Source organism: Podarcis pityusensis (assembly GCF_964106645.2).
Source record: "Podarcis pityusensis genome assembly, chromosome: 10".
NCBI classification, from domain to species: Eukaryota; Metazoa; Chordata; class Lepidosauria; order Squamata; family Lacertidae; genus Podarcis; species Podarcis pityusensis.
The window spans coordinates 58,913,234-58,934,914 of NC_138035.1; the positions used below are offsets into that span (position 1 = coordinate 58,913,234).

General features: G+C 42.1%; 1 protein-coding gene and 1 long non-coding RNA gene across 4 annotated transcripts in view; both read left to right on the plus strand.

The window, feature by feature from the left end:
• LOC308486741 overlaps window positions 1-21,681 on the plus strand; it is a 433,510-nt gene that overhangs the window by 161,668 nt on the left and 250,161 nt on the right. The gene's annotated exons all lie outside the window — the stretch shown is intronic.
• ASB15 (ankyrin repeat and SOCS box containing 15) lies at window positions 345-17,052 on the plus strand. 3 transcript variants are annotated; one of them, XM_081023689.1, is made up of 10 exons: window positions 345-695; window positions 3,110-3,253; window positions 3,819-3,871; window positions 4,505-4,636; window positions 6,193-6,351; window positions 7,117-7,362; window positions 10,186-10,357; window positions 12,814-13,384; window positions 14,984-15,137; window positions 16,430-17,052. In XM_081023689.1, the coding sequence occupies exons 2-10, from the start codon at window positions 3,132-3,134 to the stop codon at window positions 16,600-16,602; spliced, it is 1,782 nt and encodes a 593-aa protein (XP_080879815.1). In that variant the 5' UTR covers window positions 345-695; window positions 3,110-3,131; the 3' UTR covers window positions 16,603-17,052. The 3 variants fall into 3 exon arrangements, with proteins under 3 accessions (XP_080879815.1, XP_080879814.1, XP_080879816.1); XM_081023688.1 differs by having other exon boundaries at window positions 686-826; XM_081023690.1 differs by lacking the exon at window positions 14,984-15,137 and having other exon boundaries at window positions 686-826; window positions 16,430-16,582.

Sequence of the window (21,681 nt, forward strand, 5' to 3'; positions counted from 1 at the left end):
TGTCAACGACTGTAAAGAAGCACTGAGCTATCATTTAAACTTCACTGGCCTTTAATTTTGAAGCATGATGCATCACGTTCTATTAAATGTCACTCCCTAACTTACCAGAATCAACATCACCTTGACCCATTTTTTTGGCAGAAAGTCAAGTTAGCTTAGAAACTGCCTTCCTGTTCAGAATGGAAGCAGTACTTCTAGTAACGAACAGATGCTGAGAGGGGAAATGAAATAAACAGATAACAGTAGCTGTCACCATTATGAACTGGTGAGCTTCGTTTGGGCATCTTGCCAAGCATGCTGCCAGTAGAATTGATGCATTTTCTGTATGCCTCATAGGCATATGTTAAGATGCTTTCAGATCAAAAGTATACCAGCTCATGGTTGAGGCTATCATAGTTCAGTTCTCTCAAATTCACTGGAGCCCTGTCCATAGCAGTGCTTTTAGAATCTGATATCTAGGTGTGATCCTTGACTACACTTAATGGGAATGTTAATGATCAGTTTCATTGGGATTACAATGCTAATGTAAGATGACAGCTCATTTGTTTTCTTAAAGTGGTCTGGCTGAGCCAATCAGGTTGCAGATAATCTTATTATACCAGTCAGCCCTCGGATTACTTTTGATGAGCTTTTGGAGCTATCATGTGTCATACTTTCCTGCAGGCTGGAGACCGCTTGTGTTTCAGCTGGATAAGGTCAGATCTTAATTTAACTACCAACTGTGTACTTAATTTTAGAAATGCCACATGACCTAGCCATTTGCAAGGCCTATACTTGCATGCTTGAAATTCAGGGCCCAATGAAACAATGGCAAGATTTTGAAAAGGTGAGAAGCTCCCTTTGTCTATAGATTGTCAATTAACCTTATAGTGGTATCTTAAAACTAGGAATAAATCCAAATATAGATTGCGATTAATTATCTTGCTTTTAATAATCCGAGCCTGCATGCTTATTGTCCTTTTCTTCAGTTTTTGGGAGGAAAGCTAATGGCACTTAGATTGTTTATGTGTTAATCAACTCCAATTTACAGTTTTTATCCACATAATATTAAACACCTGTCCAGTGTGCTTAATATTAATAAAACTATGGTTGCTAGGGATGTTTGTGAGCATCAAAAATCATTATGGAAAAACACTACTCTTGGAGAACAAAAATATTTAAATATCTTAAAAACTACTGACTTTGAAGTGCTTAGCTTTTAACTGAATCATAATTTGAGAATGCACAAGGGAATTATGCTGCTTATTTCTTTATTTAAAAAGCTTGAAACAAAACAGCAGGTTTTCTATCAGTTTTCTGTGAGTAGGGCTATCGGTGTGGGTTGCCCTAAGGCACTTTGTACCACTTTGTAAACTGCTTTGCAAACTTTCTGATGGAAAGCAATATATAAATACTTCATATAAATAAATAAAAATATGGACATGACATAGTGTTGATAGCCAATTATATTCTGGTGACGTGATTCAGTGGGAGCCAAAGAAGCTAGGGGATGGTCAGAAGAGATGATTCATCTGAATATTCTCCTTCCCCCATTCTCTGTAAGAAAATTCATATCTGTGTATGGAAAAATACACAGTTTGAGTGTGACAGGGAAGGAGACACAAGGCAGAATCTGGGCTCTGCAAGCATCTTAGGGTGCTGGCTGTCTCCCTGAAGATCTGGTGTGTAATCAGTGAGCTTTGTCTGTCTGTTGGAATGTTTCAGCTGTGCTTTCAACCTGTATATTTGTAAATAAATGCAAATGTTACAAAGCACCAATAAGCTTCCATTGACTTCCTTCCAAAGGAAACTGCCAGTGCTATGCCACTGGAACTTTATTAATTTCTTAGAAGGCAGAACTTTAAAAATATGCTTTAATTTATGAACTGTTAACACAATCCATTATGATACCAATTCAGATCATTTTACCAGTATATCACCAAAAAGATAAAATTGACATAACACCGTCTTCCACCCTGCTGTGTTTCCTTGAATGTCTAGCACTTTGTCGCAGGTGAGCTTAACCTAATGTGTCTAATTCATGGGATTTTTGAATGTGAACTCTTTTCTCATTGCTCATCTTAACAGGTCATTCTACAATTGCCTGTGTGTGAAGGGAGGATATCTCAATTGTTTTCTGTCTCTCTTATATATGGAATAAAGCAATACCAGATTTCAGCAAAATCATCAGTCTGTGTGTCTATTCTGTGCTTACATCTCTCTTGCTAGCCTTTTGTAGCCAAAAGTGTCAAGTTATTAGCAGTTTTCCAGTTTGGGGCCACCACCTAGCAAACAGCCACCAATAAGAAAGCCATCAAGTCCTTTTACCATAAATTGTGATGTTTTTCCACATATGAAGTTAGAAGAGCTAGGTTAGAATCTCACATATGTAATCTTTGTTGTTGTTTAGTCGTTTAGTCGTGTCCGACTCTTTGTGACCCCATGGACCAGAGCACGCCAGGCACTCCTGTCTTCCACTGCCTCCTACAGTTTGGTCAAACTCATGCTGGTAGCTTCGAGAACACTATCCAACCATCTTGTCCTCTGTCGTCCCCTTCTCCTTGTGCCCTCCATCTTTCCCAACATCAGGATCTTTTCCAGGGAGTCTTCTCTTCTCATGAGGTGGCCAAAGTATTGGAGCCTCAGCTTCACGATCTGTCCTTCCAGTGAGCACTCAGGGCTGATTTGCTTAAGAATGGATAGGTTTGATCTTCTTGCAGTCCATGGGACTCTCACCTTAGAATAAAGAACCAAGAAAATTATCAATTCATATTTTGTGCAAATCTTGAACATGAATGCTGAACAGGGAAGCTTTGTGTCTTGCTAGAGAGCCGCAGCTGATCAGTTTGGTTGCATAAAATCGTTCATTTGGATGGCCATATGAGTGTTAGTTAAATGTGGAGGTACATTCTAGTGATGAGTAGAAAGTGAAGCCTAAGAGTTCTTTGGCATAGGAGCTAGTCATTCTTTAACTTTGTTTTTCCCCTACTACTGTGTATAGTTATGACACTATATTTTCTTATATACCTCTGCTTAACCATTAACCCCACTGTACTTAAACAATTAGAGTGCTTTTCAGCACAAGTCACGCAAGATATGACCTCTCATTTATTTTGTGGCTTGAGAACAGCTCATAAACCCATGCCAAGAAGATGGAAGGAAATGAGGGCACTGATGAAGATCATCTCACTGGCTATGCTGTTCAGTTTAGCATCCAGGAGTCCCTTGAAAGTGCAAGGAGCCAGCAAACTTCTTCCCCTGATCATGAGGCAAGGTATGTCAGCAATCTTGCAGCCCAGGTCTGAATGTCTGGCGCCTGGTGCCTGAATGTCAATATTTCACCCCCATATCTCTCCTAATTGGTTTGAACCTCCGACTGTTGGGTACAATCTCTAGTTATTCTGGAAGAGTAAGCTGTAGGATCCTATGGAGTTGTTTATAATGTAAATTTATGGCCTGTTTTCAATGGTTTGACATGGATACTAATAAACCTAAAAGAATATGCAGTCTATTGAAGAGTGATAGCATTCAGTCAGTTCTTACAAAGGCAATCCTTATTTGGCCCAACCAAAACCAACCGCATCTGGCAGGTCTTACAACACTTTTGAAATATGGGAGAACTAGGAAACATGCTGAGCCCAAGTGCTGAGAAATTAGCAACTCCTTTGCATGCTTCTGTCCTTTTGTGTTGCTCAACATAGATGTACCTCTAACCAGAACCACTGGTACAATGATTTAGGCTGGGGAAGTAGCAGATATATGCAGTGAGATAGCAGAAAAGACTCCCAAAGCTTGAGATATTATTTATACCTTGTCTCTCCTATCATTTTTTCCACTAGGTTTCTACCAGTCAGCGATCAAAACAGGAAGCTTGTAGCTGCTATAAGAGAAGGTACGAGTACTAAACGACATCACTGTTAAGATGGTTGTATTACCATCAGTTATTGTTGTGAATGGTGGTGAAGTTGGGTAATTGTAGACTCAGAACTTAATAGTCTAATGGGAGGGAGCTCCTTCAATGGTTATATGTATTACTTCAAACTGTGGTAAAGCTATGCTGCATCTGGGCACTGTTATGTACTGAAGTTCTCACCCTGGGCCAGCAGGGGGATACTGTAGATAGTTTTCACTCAGGTCCACATATGCAAATAAGGGAATGAAAGTGACGTTCAGTGATTGGATAGTTACAGAAAGTGGTTACAGTTGCGCTGTAGTGGAGCTCTATATAAGCAGGCTGGCTGAACCCTTCAGTTCAGTTCTGTTCTGGCCTGTGAATAAACAAGAGCTGTTTGAAGAATTGCTGTGTCGTCTGATATGTTCACCCACAACTTAACAGGCACCCTCCTACTCTACTGAGTGGGGCTGTAGACTTCTACCCCCAAAACAGCATCACTGTATTTTTTGCCAATTAACCCTGACCAAATTATTTAGCTTAAAGATGTTCTGGTTTTGAAAGATGACCGTTGCTCTTCATGGAGTTAGCCTTTGGGTTTATTTCACACTGGCTTATTATTTTTCTTTTGAGGTCGAGTATCTGAGCTTCAAGACTATGTGAAATACAAGTATGCTTTGGATGAGGCTGATGAGAGAGGTTGGTTTCCGTTACATGAAGCTGCTGCTCAGCCAATTCAGCAGATACTTGAAGTAATCTTGGATGGTAAGTTGGCACAGGTTAGCAGAGATGGAAAATATTGTTGTGGAGGTTAAATAGGTGTGTGTGTAATTAACCAAAAGAATTGACTGTGTGCCTAGATTCAAAACATGGAGTTTTGCACACTCTCCAGTGGGACAGAGCTCCCAGCGGGGTTTAAAACACTCCGAGAGTTAATGGACTATGCAGAATTGGACAAAATGACAGGAAGGATTCGAAACCTGCGGGACCAGAGTTTTACAGAAAATTGGAAGATGTATATGAATTACTTGAAGAGCAACTATAATCAACCAATTATGCTAGTAGGATTATAATAAGTTTTGTAAGGAGATATATATGAAGTGTTACAAAGTAGAAAAAGATAGAGATATTGGTTATGAGTTTGAAATGTAATAGGGAAGATAAGAAATGCATACTAAGAGATTAGATTGGAAAATTTTCAGGCACGATTGATGGAAGTCAAAAAAATTGAATAAGATGTAAAAGTATGTCTAATTACTGTTGAAAATGATATGTTAAAAAACTAATTAAAAAATTATATACAAAAAATAAAACACTCCGAGAGTTAACCAGCAGCATAGTGTGGAATATAAGTTGTTAAACCCTTTTGGTTATCCCATTTCGTCTGCCTTAAAATGTTTGCCTCCTCTTTTTATGCCTCTAGCAATGAGCAGACCACACACTTTTAAATAAGTTTAAGATGCTTTCCTTACTAAATTCAAAGGTCTGGTTCATGCATTATTCCATGAGGCATCAGGGAGAACACAGGTAGATGCTGTATTTATGATGTTCTCTTATGTTCTATCATGTTGTTATTGCTTGTAAGCCACTTTGGGATTCATTTGAATGAAAAGTAGCAAAGAAATAAGTCAAATCAAATTTCCTATTACTCTATTTCGCAAAGTTGCCTATGGGACGCTCACAAGCAGGATGTGAGAGCAAAAGGTGTCTCCCCATGTTTTTCCCCAGCACCTGGCATTTGGAAGAATGTGGCCTTTAATTCTAGAGTCAGCATATATAGTCATCATGATTAGCAGCCATTGATTGCCAATGCGTATTTATTCTCAGTTCTGGATTTATACTCTCTAGCGCCCTTCCCTTCATGGAACATTCTGCTACTCAGGCAAGATCTCATCCAGAAGTTGTACAGAGGAGCCTGCTTGGGTTAAGATGAAAGCATGAATCAAATACATACATGTTCTCATAAGACACAAATTAATAAGCAAGCTACAGTGGTACCTCGGGTTACATACGCTTCAGGTTACATACGCTTCAGGTTACAGACGCTTCAGGTTACAGACTCCGCTAACCCAGAAATAGTACCTCACGTTAAGAACTTTACCTCAGGATGAGAACAGAAATTGCGCGGCGGTTAGCCCCATTAGCTAAAGTGGTGCTTCAGGTTAAGAACAGTTTCAGGTTAAGAACGGACCTCCGGAACGAATTAAGTACTTAACCCGAGGTACCACTGTATTGTTAAATTTTAAAAATATATGTGCATTTTTACAAATGTGGCATTGATACAGGTGTTTGCTTGTTTTTTTAAAAAATAATAAATCTAGCATCTTATAAAGCAATGTGGGAATATAAAACATGCGATGGAGAGACACCGTTGACGTTGGCAGCCAAATCTCGCCATGTAGGAAATGTCAGGACGCTGTTGGAAAAGGGGGTCTGGCCCAATACCACTAACCGGAAAGGAGAGACTCCTCTTCTGATTGGTAATTGCTTCATTAATGGCTTGCAGTGTTTGGGCTTGCTGCTAGTTCATGTAGAATCAAAGGCTGGTCACCCTGGAAACTGGACATGCAGTTGGAGAATGCCCCCCCCCCCAGCTTAATGAACACATTTTATGCCACACAATATGAACACTAAAACCAGTTACAATAAACACTACCAATAAAAACCTAAAAAACAAACAAACCATCTATACAGAAAAAAAGACAGGTCTTACCCCTCTGGAAGAGGCCACAAGTACTTTAAACCCTTCAAATTAATATCGAAAAGCCCAGGTAAGAAGCAGCAGAAAGCTGCTGTTTCTAAGGATGTGCATTCCTGCCCCATATCCCATATCCTGTCTCAGAAGTGGTACAGAAAGAAAGAGGAAGCCCTACTCTGCCAATATTAATTTTGAATATATTTTATAAAGGGTTTGGGGGAAGGGTTAGAGGATCACGAGGGACCTTTTGCAAATATGGATGAATGGTGTGCATGCTTTTTTGGAACTATTGCATGTGCATATGTATCGTTGGCCATAAAGTTTATTTTTTTGTTGTTGCTCTGCTGCAGCCACCATTGGAATACTGCTCTCAACAGGTTGGTTGGGATCAGATTTTGCCCTCTGACCAAAAGTGATTTCCTGCCTCTGCTATACTCACCTACATTAGAATAAGTCTCATTGAACTTAGTGGGGTTGCGAGGAGTGCAGAATAAGGACAATATAGAAAATGTTTCATCTCTTCTTTTTGTCTGTTTCAATCTGTAAGCAACAAAACAGGGCTCGTATGAAATGGCTTCCGTTCTGATTGAATTCAATTGTACCGTCAATCAGCCATGTGTAAAACGTTGGTCGGCAATGCACGAAGCGGCGAAACAGGGTCGCAATGACATCATTGCTCTGCTGCTGAAGAATGGTGGCAACGTGCACCTAAGAGACGGATTTGGAGTAACTCCTTTAGGTGTAGCTGCTGAATACGGCCACTGTGATGTGCTGGAGCATCTCATTCATAAAGGTGGGCTTGTACTTCAACAGGTAGCAGTTTATGCTGCAGCAAGGCTCTCTGTTTCTGAGCACAACTCAAAGTGTAGGTGCTGACCTTTAAAACCCTAAATGGCCTTGGCCCTGTATACCTGAAAGTGTGTCTCCACCCTCATTGTTCAGCCCAGACGCTGAGATCCAGCGCCAAGGGCCTTCTGGCGGTTCCCTCACTGTGAGAATTGAAACTACAGGGAACCAGGCAGAGGGCCTTCTCGGCAGTGGCTCCTGCCCTGTGGAATGCCCTCCCATCAGATGTCAAGGAGATTAGTAACTTTATAACCTTTAGAAGACATCTGAAGGCAGCCCTTTATAGGAAAGCCTTTTAATGTGTGATGTTTTATTATGTTTTTATTATGTTTATATATGTTGGAAGCTACCGAGAATGGCTGGGGCAACCAAGTCAGATGGGTGAGGTACTATTGTTATCATCATCATCTCCTTCAAGGCCTTTAGGGGCTCCTTTCAGGCCACATCTGTCCAGGGAACAGAAACCTAGGATGGTATCTATGTCATGATTAACTTGCATTCATTGATTTCAATGGGTCTGACTTGGGCTGCCCCTAGTATCACTATACCTCAAATGAACCCTAATAGAAGAAGATTCCTGCTGGATCAGGCCAGCAGTCCATCTAGTTCATCATCTTGTTCTCACAGTGGCCAACTACATGCCCATGGGAAGTCCACAAGCAGAACCTAGCCAGGATCTCTGAGGGCATAGCCCGAATCTATTCAAGTCCACTTCTGTGCTTACCCATCCTAAACTCCATTTAGGAACATACCGTAGGTAGCTGCCTTAGATGAGTCAAACTGTCATTCTAAGTAAAGGTAAAGGGAACCCTGACCATTAGGTCCAGTCGTGACCGACTCTGGGGTTGCGGCGCTCATCTTGCTTTATTGGCTGAGGGAGCCGGCGTACAGCTTCCGGGTCACGTGGACAGCATGACTAAGCCGCTTCTGGTGAACCAGAGCAGTGCACGGAAAGGCCGTTCACCTTCCCGACAGATCGGTGCCTATTTATCTACTTGCACTTTGACGTGCTTTTGAACTGCTAGGTTGGCAGAAGCTCACCCTGTCGCGGGGATTCGAACCGCCGACCTTCTGATCGGCAAGTCCTAGGCTCTCTGGTTTAACCCACAGTGCCACCCGTGCCCTGTCATTCTATTTAGCCAGGAAAAAACTAGTTTGGTGTAATGAGATAGAGTGTTGGACAGACTGGGAAGATCTGGGTTCAGTTATTGGCTCAGCCTTGAACATCTTTGTCTTTGGGCATGTCACTGAATTTCCCTCACAGGGTTGTGTCTGAGTTTATAATGGTATAATCTATCTATCTATAATGCATTGACTTTCTTCAAGTAAGAGCAGTATACAAAAAGAATTGGAAAAACCCAACCGTAGAAATCTCCTCTTTGTACCTCGTTAACTGTTCATAAAATGTCGAGGAGAGAGAAAAGTAATAGTGCTTTGACAATTTGTGACACTGAGATTAAGATGTGGCATTGCACGGGTATTTAAATATTGCGCTATATAAGGCAGTACAAGGTCACATAGGCACAAAACCTCATTTCTTTGGTTTTGCTCTCTATACCTGAATCCTCATTATACTCAGGAGCAGTGGACTCTTTCAAGTATTTCGTATTGAAGAACTGTCCCCAACCAACTGTTCCTCAATTAATTTCGATTTGTAGCCTTTCTCATCTGAAAAGATTCCTTGGGGTATTTTAAAAGCAAGCAAGATATAAAATATATATCGTCCTCCTCTGCTCTCAACCTTTAGCTTAGCCCCTAAAGTACACCTCAAATTAAAGCTGATTACATTGCTCCTGGTAAAGTTTTAGGACTGGTCCCACCAACCCTCAAGCCTATTAAAAACTCATCATGCCTGTCATGAACCAGTATGCTGTAGTGGTTAGAATGATGGACTAGGACCTGGGAGACTAGGATTCAAATCTTTTCTGAGCCGTGGAGCTCACTGGGTGACCTTGACCTTATGACTGTCTCAACTTACTTCATTCTCAGCATTGTTGTAAGGATAAAATAGGGAGGGTGAGAACCTTGCATGCCACTATGAACTCTCTGTAGGAAAGGTGATATGTAAATAAAAATGTAATTTAAAAATGTAATTTTAATGCAGCTCTTAGGCCAAAATGAAAATATAACCCAAACATCGTCGATGAACCATTTCTTCCTTAATTAAATACTGCATACTATTCTTTTTGCAACTGTTTGGTTTTAACCTGGGCTGGCTTGCATGTTTTCCTTTTTGATTCCCAGTGTTGCTGAGTTTAAATTCAGTTTCAGTCCTAATAATTGCTGCAATTGTAAATCATCTAGACACATGTAGTGAAATAGTAAACTAGAAGACACAAATGAGCAACTGCCAAGTTTGATGTGACAATTCTATCATAGAGCACCTTGATAATGAACATTTATTTTTGTTTATGGTTGATTTTTGTGCCTGCAACAGAGAATCACAACAATATTTTTATTTCCCTGGCATACCACAAAGGCATTTAAGTTTTTAGCTTATATAAAATTGGAAGAGTTGCAGTCATTCCATTCCAAGTATACCGGTAGCAATTGCAAATAAATCAGTCTCTGAGATGTATGGGTCAGCATAGAAGTGGTGGTCAAATCCTGAAAAAAAAATGTGCTCACCCTTAAAACGTTCTGTTCTACTCTGAGGCCATTTTGGAATTCAGAAAATAATAAACAGGAGAAGAAATTGCTACCCTTTTTAATGCGAGTATTTACTTAACATTGTTTTAAATTAAATGGTTGGTTTGTCTTCCTCCGCTAGGTGGCGATGTTTATGCTACAGCTGATGATGGCTCATCGATATTGTTTGAAGCAGCTGGAGGCGGAAATCCAGACTGCATAACTTTGCTGTTGGAATATGGGGGTGACGGTAATTTGCCTAATAAGGCAGGGCAGCTCCCTATACACAGAGCAGCATACGAGGGGCATTATTTGTGAGTATTCTTTCGCTCTCCTGGCTCACATATATTTGTGTGAAAAAGAGTAGAAATGTTTTCATTTTGGATTTTAGTTGTACAGTACTTCGGTATGTATGTGCCACTACCAATGTACATGACACCATAGCAATGTAATATAAGCCAAAGAAGGTGCCAGGGTCCTGCCCAAATTAGCTTAAAGTCTGCGGCTGCATCCCTATGCACATTTACCTGGGAAATAAGCCCCAGTGAACAGGGGGCTTCTATTCTAAGAAAACTATTCTATGTAAAGGGACGCGGGCGGTGCTGTGGGTTAAACCACAGAGCCTAGGATTTGCTGATCAGAAGGTCGGCGGTTCGAATCCCCGCAACGGGGTGAGCTCCCGTTGTTTGGTCCCTGCTCCTGCCAACCTAGCAGTTCGAAAGCATGTCAAAAGTGCAAGTAGATAAATAGGTACCGCTCCGGTGGGAAGGTAAACGGCGTTTCCGTGTGCTGCTCTGGTTCGCCAGAAGCGGCTTAGTCATGCTGGCCACATGACCTGAAAGCTGTATGCCGGCTCCCTCAGCCAATAAAGCGAGATGTGCACCGCAACCCCAGAGTCATCCGTGACTGGACCTAATGGTCAGGGGTCGCTTTACCTTATTCTAAGTAAACATGCATAGAAACAAGACTTTCTTCAGCTGGAGCTCACCGGAGCTCTGTTCTGGCACCTCTCAGGTGGGCACCATTGCCATTCTAAGAGAACAAGGGAGACAGTCATGGTGGGGTCCAGCACATCTTTTCTATTTAAAAAAAAATAGCCCTGCATAGAACTCACTGAAAATCACTTGCTTTTCTTTAATAAGATGTGTTTCCTGGCCAATCTCAGGTTGGTTACAGTGCACTCCTATTGTACTTTATTCCCACCACTTTGCAAAATAGGCTTCGACTGAGAGACACTGTCCTAACTTTCTCAAGGCCGCCAGTTACAAGTAGATACAGTACATGACAAGACGTGAACTTGGTGTGCCTCAATGCTTTTGAGAATTATTGTGCTCTCCTTACAAATTTAACCCCCCCCCTTAAAAAAACCAAAGTTGCTAGAGGAGCCTTGGTCACAAGCTGCCCAACCTTGCATACCCTCCAACATTTCTCCAATGAAAATAGGGACCTCCTAAGGAAAAGCTGGACATTCTGGGGTCAAATCAGAAATTGAGACGGCTTCTGTAAATCCAGGACTATCCCTGGAAAATAGGGACACTTGGAGGGTCTGACCTTGTACTAATAAAGCATGTAGAAATTCGCAGTGCTGTTAGAAAGGTGTGGGCACAACTATCTCCAGTCACAGATGACTAGCGCTACCACATCAGTCATGCATTGGTATTGTTATCTACACAGAGTTTCCAAATGCAGTAAGTGTCTCTTTTCAGACCAGAGCGCTTTTTCAGTACAACAGTGAACCTCTGCCACAGTGAAGATTATGTAGGCTAGACACCCATTTCATAGATCAGGGGGTCAGCAAACTTTTTCAGCAGGGGACTGGTCCACTGTCCCTCAGACCTTGTGGAGAGGCTGGACTATTTTGGGGGGGGGGGGATGAATGAATTACTATGCCCCACAAATAACCCAGAGATGCATTTTAAATAAAAGCACACATTCTAGTCATATAAAAACACCAGGCAGGCCCCACATATAACCCAGAGATGCATTTTAAATAAAAGGACACATTCCACTCATGTAAAAACACGCTGATTCCCGGACCGTCCGCTGGCCGCATTTAGAAGGCGACTTAGCCGAATCTGGCCCCTGGGCCTTAGTTTGCCTACCCATGTCATAGATTAAGTAGAAACCAACAATTTGTGTGTGTGTGGTAGACCACTGGGTCCGTCCAGTCTTGTTCTGTTTGCTCCAGGTAGCAGCAGAAGTCCAAACCTCAGGTAAATGCGTTTTCCTACCTTGAGACCTTTTCAAGTGGAAATGCTAGAACTGAACTTTACGACCTCAGTGAGCTACAGGTCCTCCCATAAAGAATCAAGTGAAAAGCTGTACGTATAATTATACCTTTAACACAGATAGTGGACTTTAGTTCTCAGAACATACAGTGGTACCTAGGTTAAGTACTTAATTCGTTCTGGAGGTCCGTACTTAACCTGAATCTGTTCTTAAGCTGAAGCACCACTTAAGCTAATGGGGCCTCCTGCTGCCGCTGCGCTGCTGGAGCACGATTTGTTCTAATCCTGAAGCAAAGTTCTTAACCTGAAGCACTATTTCTGGGTTAGCGGAGTCTGTAACCTGAAGCGTATGTAACCTGAAGCGTATGTAACCTGAGGTACCACTGTACTATAAAGCCCACAACTGAAAAAGTAGCAAAATAATAGTGTACACAACACCTCGTTCCAGCACTGAAACAACAGTTGCTTTCCTGATGGCAGAAAAAGTGTGGCAGCCTGTTGTGTTTTTCAGATTCCCCGTTAAATTCATTTTCTCCCCTTAGGGCCCTGAAATTCCTAATTCCTGTGACATCCCAAAGTGCAGTCCGGAAAAGCGGGCAGAGTCCCATGCACTCGGTGGCAGATGGCCAAAATCCACAGTGCCTGGAACTCCTCATTGAAAATGGTTTTGATGTCAACGCCATCCTGGCAGAGCACATTTCTAAAAGTTACGACGACGAAAGGAAAACGGCCCTTTACTTTGCCGTTTCCAACAACGACATTCTGTCCACCGAAGTATTACTGCAAGCTGGCGCAGACCCAAATAAAGACCCTCTCAACTGCCTCCTCGTGGCCGTGAGAGCTGGCAACCATGAAATCGTCAGGTTGCTTCTTTCTTACGGAGCAAACGTCAACTGCTACTTTAACCTTGTGAATGACACCCATTTCCCCAGCGCTATTCAGTACGCCTTGAATGACGAGGTGATGCTAAGGCTGCTGCTGAATCATGGATACCTTGTGGATCTGTGTTTTGACTGCATGCATGGGGACATCTTTGGAAATTCTTTCGTATGGTCAACTCCGGAGGAAGAGGTGTTACCAGGATGGACATCTTGTGTCATTAAAGATAATCCAGTAAGCACATTCCAGGATTTTCCATTCTGCTCTGTACTACTCTTAATTGAAGGGACGCGGGTCGCGCTGTGGGTTAAACCACAGAGCCTAGGACTTGCCGATCAGAAGATCGGCGGTTCGAATCCCCGCGATGGGGTGAGCTCCCGTTGCTCGGTCCCTGCTCCTGCCAACCTAGCAGTTCGAAAGCACATCAAAGTGCAAGTAGAAAAATAGGTACCGCTCCGGCGGGAAGGTAAACGGTGCTTCCGTCTGCTGCTGTGGTTCGCCAGAAGCGGCTTAGTCATGCTGGCCACATGACCGGGAAGCTGTACGCCGGCTCCCTCGGCCAATAAAGCAAGATGAGTGCTGCAACCCCAGTGTCAGTCACGACTGGACCTAATGGTCAGGGGTCCCTTTACCTTTACCTATTGTTATAGTTAAGATCGTAAGCATTTCACTATTACTAGAGTACCTGCTTCCAACAGAAAATGGAGCATAGGGGATAGATTTTTATGAATAATCAGCCCTTCCTCTATTTTTAGCCATGATAACAAAGTCCAAGTATAGAGTGAGGCTGATGCTGCTAGCTAAGGGCTATTGTAGGAAGAAAATGTTGGCACGTGTTTTGTGTTCTTTCCTCAGCTGATAAGGATGCTTAGGGATGCGTACAGAACACTGGCCCATTGGTCTAGCTTTCTAAAATCACTTAGGCCACAGTACGTAAATTCAAGCCAGCTGATTTAGTGCCACTGACTTCATAGGAACCTGATCTTATCACCCACTGGTAAAAGGAATACTCCATGAACAAATGATATACATTCAGTTGGCGCATGGTGCTAGGAAGAACTTTTGCTGGAACATCACCAATATTATGTGCAGTGCTATGTGGGCAACAAAGCTATCCCAGACACAAAATAGCTCAAATGAAAAATAATATTAAGGTGGTACCAGTGGAAGCCGGAAGAGACCACTGGTCGTTCCAGTACTTGGTATCCTAGTTGCCTCTTGGGGGCTAGGTGCAAAGAGGTCTGTCCTGTGTTTGACTGACCTTATATTAGTTCCTAGATTAAGGGAAAGATATATGAACAAGTGATAGATCTGTTTACCTCTGCCATCTTTTCTGGTCATAAGAAATCAGCATTACTACAACAGTGCCATGCAGCTAAAGAAAATCTTGTTAATCTTGTTAATCAGTTAATCAGAGGGCAAAAGCAAACAGATGTCAAATAATGTATCTGTTTTCATTGCAGAATGTAGCATCCCAATATCTCTCAAAGACACACAGAATAGTAGAAGTTAAAGATGGCATTTTTATCTTTTAAGAATTCTCTGTGTATCTGAAGAAGTGTGCCTGCACACGGAAGCTCATACCCAGAACAAACTTAGTTGGCATCTAAGGTGCTACTGGATTATTTTTTTATTTATTTTGACTGCTTCAGACCAACACGGCTACCTACCTGAATCTAGAATTCTCTTCAGTCTCTTAAAGCAAAGTGCCATAGTTCTTGGATTATTGCATTGTATTTTATCATGATATATTTGTGAATTCTGCACAGTTTTATTGCAAGGACATATACCTTGGGAGATTTAAAAAATAACACTGGGTATATTTCGTTTCAGTTCTGTGACTTTATCACCGTTCCTTGGATGAAACATTTAGTAGGACCCATCGTTCGTATTTTGATAGATTACATGGATTATGTTCCCCTTTGCACAAAACTTAAGTTTGTCCTGGAGACCCAGAAAGAATGGGCAGAGATCCAGCAGATATTAGGTAAATGTGCAGTCCTGGCTTGGAAATATGCACTTTGTTGAATTCTGTAAATAATAGCTGGACCACTTTTTTCGTAGATCCAAAAGTGTGCCTCTCGGGCACTTGAATACGTTCTGTCAATAGCCCCATTTATTTCCAAGGGATTATATATCCCCTGATTTTAAGCATTTTTACTTAGAATAAAGAGGATTTACTTCCATATAAATGTGTTAAGAATCAGCAGAGGGAAGTCTAGTAATACTCTGCCTAGCAAAAAAAAAAAAAAAGATAAGAACCCAGATGGAGGGATGAGTCTTGGGATGTGTGGGATTGTCAGAGTGGATGTAGCAAGGGAGAGAGCTTGCTTTGTAACCCCTTATGTGGAAAAGAAAAGAAATATGGGTTGCATTCAGCATAGTGCTAAGGTACGCATTCCATCAGTGCAGAGGTTTCTCCTTCCACAACAGAATGGTCTCCACCTGCGATTTCCCTAAAACCTTGGACAGATTTGGGACAACGCAGGGCACATGAGGGGGATAAGTGGGGTGGGAATCCCAGTGCACTAGCGGTAATCCATAAGTGAATGTGGTTTAATTTGAATATTGCCCTTTAGAAAGTCTATTGGTAAAGGCAGTGAGCCACAAAAAAAAAAGCTTGCTTTCTTCCTAGTGGTCCAGCGATAAAACTGCTGGCATGTTTGCAAAGCTAAGCAGGGTCTGGTATGGTTTCAGATTGGATGGGAGACTGCCTGCATTGCAGAGGGTTGAACTAGGTGACAACCCCCCCTTTCCGGCTCTATGCTTCACCTGACCTGCATAATCATTAGTTTTTATAGCATCATGCATGAATGGGCAAGGTATTAAGCAGAGTCGCTAAGCCATATGCCGTAAGCCATTATGTCACAGCAGCACATAATGTATTCTAAGAAATGGGTATTAGTGGCAAAAACAGCAGTATTTATTAATTTTATTTATTTAGAGAATTTGTACCCCACTCTTCAGCCAAAAAAGGGCTCCCAGTGTGGCTTACATTACAATCAGTTAAAACAAGGCAGTCCCTGCCTGCATTGCTCATCGTCTTAAAGAAAAACAACACAAGGGGAAAGGGACAGGGAGGGCAGAGGAAAAATATACTGTACACATTGTTAAATAGACATATTTTTTAGGTTGTGCTGGCATCGTATTTGCTATGTGCTATGCTGGTTGTTTGTAGTGTGAACTGATCACCCTCCCCGTGCCTCTTAGATAGTCACTAAGTTAATGGGACATATTTTCCATTGCATTTCCCTCTTTTGTTTCATTTTTGTCTTCCAGAGAATCCTCGCCCGCTAAAGCATTTGTGCCGCCTGAAAATACGTAAATGTATGGGATTGGAGGGGACACAGAAGCCGCGGTCCATGAACAGGCTTCCCGTTCCGCCAGTTCTTAAAGCCTATATCCTCTACAAAGAGTATGATCTTTATGGGAGGGACCTACATTTGCCGTGATTTGCAGAATCCAGACATTAACACATTTACTTGGAAGTTAAATTTGGAGTAACCATAAGGGTGCCAGAAAGGTGAACTATGGCTTTGGATCCAGAAGAGACCTTCTGCTTTCTTGCATGTTGTATGAGGCAAGTGAAACTAAATTCAAATACGTTCTTCAAAAACATGAGAGCTGCTGTCACGTGTTAATCCCATAGCACTGTGTGAACTCTTACACAAACTCCACAAACTGAGTTTCACTCGTGGTTCCTTGGCACCAACATTCCTTCCCTCCCACCCCTCACCCCCCCAGTATTTCTACGAAGCCATATAAATTTGTGCTGTTGCCGTGATACAAATAACTGCCTCTCTCAATACATATTGCAGTTAAATTCTGTATATTTTCACATATCCATCCTACAACACAGTTATATTTTCTTTCCTATTTTTAAAAATAAAAATTGAACCTGATCTTTGGACTCCACTCTAGCTCTAAGCATTAATACATCTAACACTTGGTACCCAAACCAGAAAAGAAACAGAAAAGAAAACACCAACATTCAGGCATGATCTGTACCCATGATTCTTGGGTCTAGCAGGATACTGGAAGTCTCCCTTCTTACGATCTTCACATGGAATCCCTTTGGACCTAGCTTTGCCACTTGTGAACACCTCACTATAAAACGTTCAGTTCTTAAACAAGGCAATTACAGCATCCAAAGGAAAAAGGGAGCAACACGGCATTTAATGTAGAAAACTAAATAGCGATTCAGCTATTTGACTAATAACAGTTCACTATTTTTATGCGAATGCACAATGATTCACTATTGACGGGCGAGATGCAAATAATTTGCTGTTAAATGTCACTTGAGTCCTTTATCGAAAAAGATCCAAGGCAGCTTATAAGAAAAAAGGGTATACAAAATTCAAGATACGATGCAAGAAAAACAGCAAGTTATCCATATAATACGAAAGCTGATCACCCCATAAAAATTGACAGAACTGGCCCTGGTACAAAAACCAACAACTGGGAATTAATAAAGCAGCCCATTTCAATCTAAATGTTGGATATATCTGGAGTATCCGTGTTGGGGCATACAAAGCATGCCTGATGTGTTTTATTTTAGTCCCCTCCAATTTGTATGTGCTTAAATTATCCCTGTTGACAGCGCCAGTAGCAACCTAGCTGAATGATACGCCTATGAGGCATGTGGCCATAATCTCTTGCTGACTTGTGCCTATTTTGGAGGAAGAGAGACACGGTATGGCTATGGTACAAGACCAAAGTACTAGGCCCCAAGGTTGTTGGAGGCAAACACTGAATTATTTGTGTGTTGCGGGGTGGGGGTAAACTTAAGGGAAACTGAGAGTGTCAAATGAGAAGTTAGAAGAGATGAAGGACAGGCACACATTACCACATAGTTCCCTGGCTGGAATAAGTGAAAGCATATCCTCCAACATTTCTCCAATGAAAATAGGGACATCCTATTCAATTATTATTATTATTATTATTATTATTATTATTATTATTATTATTTAATAATAATAATAATAATAATAATAATAATAATAATAATTTTATTATTTCTGCACTGTACATCTGACTAGATTGTCCCAGCCACTCTGGGAGGCTTTCAACATACGTAAAAACATAAAGTTATACAGGGCTGCCTTCAGATGTTTTCTAAAGGTTGTATGGTTACTTATATCCTTGGCTCAGGGTGTCGCATAACTCCATACCCTCCCAACATTTCTCCAATGAAAATAAGGACGTCCTCAGGAAAACAGGGGTGGGTGGCGCTGTGGTCTAAACCACAGAGCCTAGGTCTTGCTGATCAGAAGGTCGGCAGGTCGAATCCCCGTGACGGGGTGAGCTCCCGTTGTTCGGTCCCTGCTCCTGCCAACTTAGCAGTTCAAAAGCCCATCAAAATGCAAGTAGATAAATAGGTACCGCTCTGGTGGGAAGGTAAATGCCGTTTCCGTGCGCTGCTCTGGTTTGCCAGAAGCGGCTTAGTCATGCTGGCCACATGACCCGGAAGCTGTCTGCGGACAAACGTCGGCTCCCTTGGCCAGTAAAGCGAGATGAGCACCACAACCCCAGAGTAATCCGCGACTGGACCTAATGGTCAGGGGTACCTTTACCTTTACCTTTAAGGAAAACAGGGACATTCTAGGATCAAATCAGAAACCGGGGCAGCTTCTGTAAATCCGGGACTGTCCCTGGAAAGTAAGGTAAAGGTAAAGGGACCCCTGACCATTAGGTCCAGTCGTGACCGACACTGGGGTTGCGGCGCTCATCTCACTTTATAGGGACACTTGAAAGGTCTGATTGTTTTTACTTTATGCAAAGCCTCCTTTCTGACTAAGGATCTGCCATGCTGCTTTTAGCCATCTCCTTCAGTTGCCAAAACTGCAAAGGAAGGGAGTCCCCGCAGACTCTCAGGATCAGCCTCTCTTAGTGCACAACTGTGTTTCTGGGGTTGTGAGCGAAAGATTGCACCACTAAGTGCCTTGGCATGGAAAGTCATATAATTACAGCATCCTACTTCCACACCCAAAAGTTACATTGTAGAAACGAGTAATTAGTGTTTGCCAGGAAAATAGGTCAGTAGGAGGGGGCTGTGTGAATGTGAACAATAATACACATTCAAGTCAAGTGAGAATTATTTGGGTATTTCTTCTTTAAATAACAACCTAGCATGTTATTAGGGTGGGAATTTTGGTAGCACGCAGAAGTATTCAGCAATAATACAGGGTACCACCCACTAGGCTTCTTCTGCTGTGCATTATCAGGCAAGAGCCTTTAAAATGAATTGTGATTTCACAGTAACAGAGTCATGATACAGAGATGGAGGATGTAGCCTATCAGATATTGTTGGGCTCCTGCCCCCATCACTGCGGTCCATTGGCCACGCTGGTTGGGGCTGATGGTTATGGGAATTCAACAACATAAGACCCATCTCTGCTTTAATAGATTACTCCCATCATGTCCATTTTAGAGCATTATACATAAAACCATGTAAAATATCAGAAGGTGTTTAGGGCAAAAATAAATAGATGGATAAAATCTCAGTGGCCATAGTTTAAAAATGTTAAATCAATCTGCAGATAGTACTATACACTTCTTTGCATAAAGTTTTTACGGTATATCGTGTGCCTATTTAAATACTGCCTTTTAAAAATTAGCATTTAAATTTGTTCTAATTACAAGGTGGATTAAAAATTAAGCATGGGGACAAAATAGTGCCTGGCCAAAAAAGCAGTAATCAAGGTATGCTGGTAAAGATAGGTTCACTGGCATAAAATATCACTGCACTCAACAAAGCCACACCTTTTTTTAAAAAAAAGAATACAGTATTAAGGTGATCTACGGCTGTAGAAATAATTGCTATTGTTCTGTTATTTTCAAAACGTTGGATTTTATGCAATCTAAGATAAGTTGAAAGGAACAAAAAATAAAGGAGGGCAATGATTTGAAAACAACATCATGTAGATGCCCTATGAAAAGTGAGTGAGCAAAGCGAACTGAGTTTAGGGAGAAAGACAATATAGTGAGAGTGTTTGATTAAGGCATTTTGATACCTGAGGCAGAAAATCCAAATTGTGACCTTCTTCAGCGAGGGTAAATATATACAGTGGCACCTTGGTTCTCAAACTTAATCTGCTCCGAGAGTCCGTTCGACTCCCGAAACTGTTCAAAAACCAAGGCGCAGCTTCCAATTGGCTGCAGAAGCTTCCTGCAGCCACTGAAGCTTTGCGTCACATGTTCGGCTTCTGAAAAACGTTTGCAAACCCAGAACACTAACTTCTGGGTTTGCGGCATTCAGAAGCTGATTTGTTCGGGAGCCAAGCCATTCGAGTACCAAGGAACCACTGTGCATGAAAATACAGTGGTACCTCGGGTTACAGACGCTTCAGGTTACAGACTCTGCTAACCCAGAAATAGTACCTTGGGTTAAGAACTTTGCTTCAGGATGAGAACAGAAATCATGCGGTGGTGGTGCGGTGGCAGCGGGAGGCCCCATTAGCTAAAGTGGTACCTCGGGTTAAGAAGTTTCAGGTTAAGAACGGACCTCCAGAACTAATTAAGTTCTTAACTCAAGGTACCACTGTATACATTGAATAAACCAGTTTGCTGCCCTGTCATGGTATTTTGTCATCTGGTGCTTGAATTAGCCCGTGTCAAATGGTGGGCTTGCCCTAGCTTGAACTTTGCATCTAGACACTTTGAAGAGGCCAAGTCTGCACAGGAAGTATTTCGCTCATGTCTTACTGTAGAATCACAGAATTGTAGAGTTGGGAGGGTCATCTAGGCCAACCCCCCCCCCACACACATAAAAATGCAGGAATCTCAACTATAGCATCCATGACAGATGGCCATCCAATCTCTGCCTTGAAAACCTCCAAGAAAGGAGAACCCACAACCTATTGAGGGAGATTGTTCCACTGTCAAACAGTTTCTGCCTTACTCTATCACTCACTGATAGAATGAAAAAGAACATGATTTCCACCTTGACTTCATGTTTACAATACCATCAGGGCAGATAACCTGAACAACAGGGCCATTTGGCAAAAACACTCAGCTGAAAAGTTATTCCTTCACATGCCTTTAGCAATATGTTTTGCCTGGCGTTGCTGCCCTGATACCACTGTTAAATGTAGGGGATGACTCATCGTTCTCAAGGACAATACAGTATGCCCAGTTTTCAAATCTGTCTGTCCGTCAGCCATGCTTAGATGTCTGAAAGTCTCGACCTCCCTCACCCTTTTCAGCCTCCCCCCCCCCCATTAAAGAAACAGCTTTGTAACACAGATTTACATGCAGCGACGATATACATGCAGGAAGGCTTCGTTTCCCCAAAACGGATCGCCATAGTACCTGTGTGATAACACACAAGGTGTTTACGTAGCTGCACAAGTCAAGCTGACACAAGTTGAATGTGAGAGGCACAAGGAACCTTTCACACCTTCCCTCGTGGCACTATTTGTCAGTGCAGTGGCTTATCTGGGGGCTCAGGTGGCAGCACACAGCGGCGAGACCCCGCAGCCACCCCCTCTTTGGAAATAACTCACACAAGGACACAGATATTAGGTTTATGT

Bases quoted from the DNA above. Each gene is read 5' to 3' on its own strand.
- ASB15 (XM_081023689.1), top strand. From the start codon at position 3,132: ATGGAAGGAAATGAGGGCACTGATGAAGATCATCTCACTGGCTATGCT. The intron at 3,254-3,818 runs GTATGTCAGCAA...TTTTTCCACTAG, and splicing joins TCCCCTGATCATGAGGCAAG to GTTTCTACCAGTCAGCGATC. The intron at 7,363-10,185 runs GTGGGCTTGTAC...TTCCTCCGCTAG, and splicing joins GGAGCATCTCATTCATAAAG to GTGGCGATGTTTATGCTACA.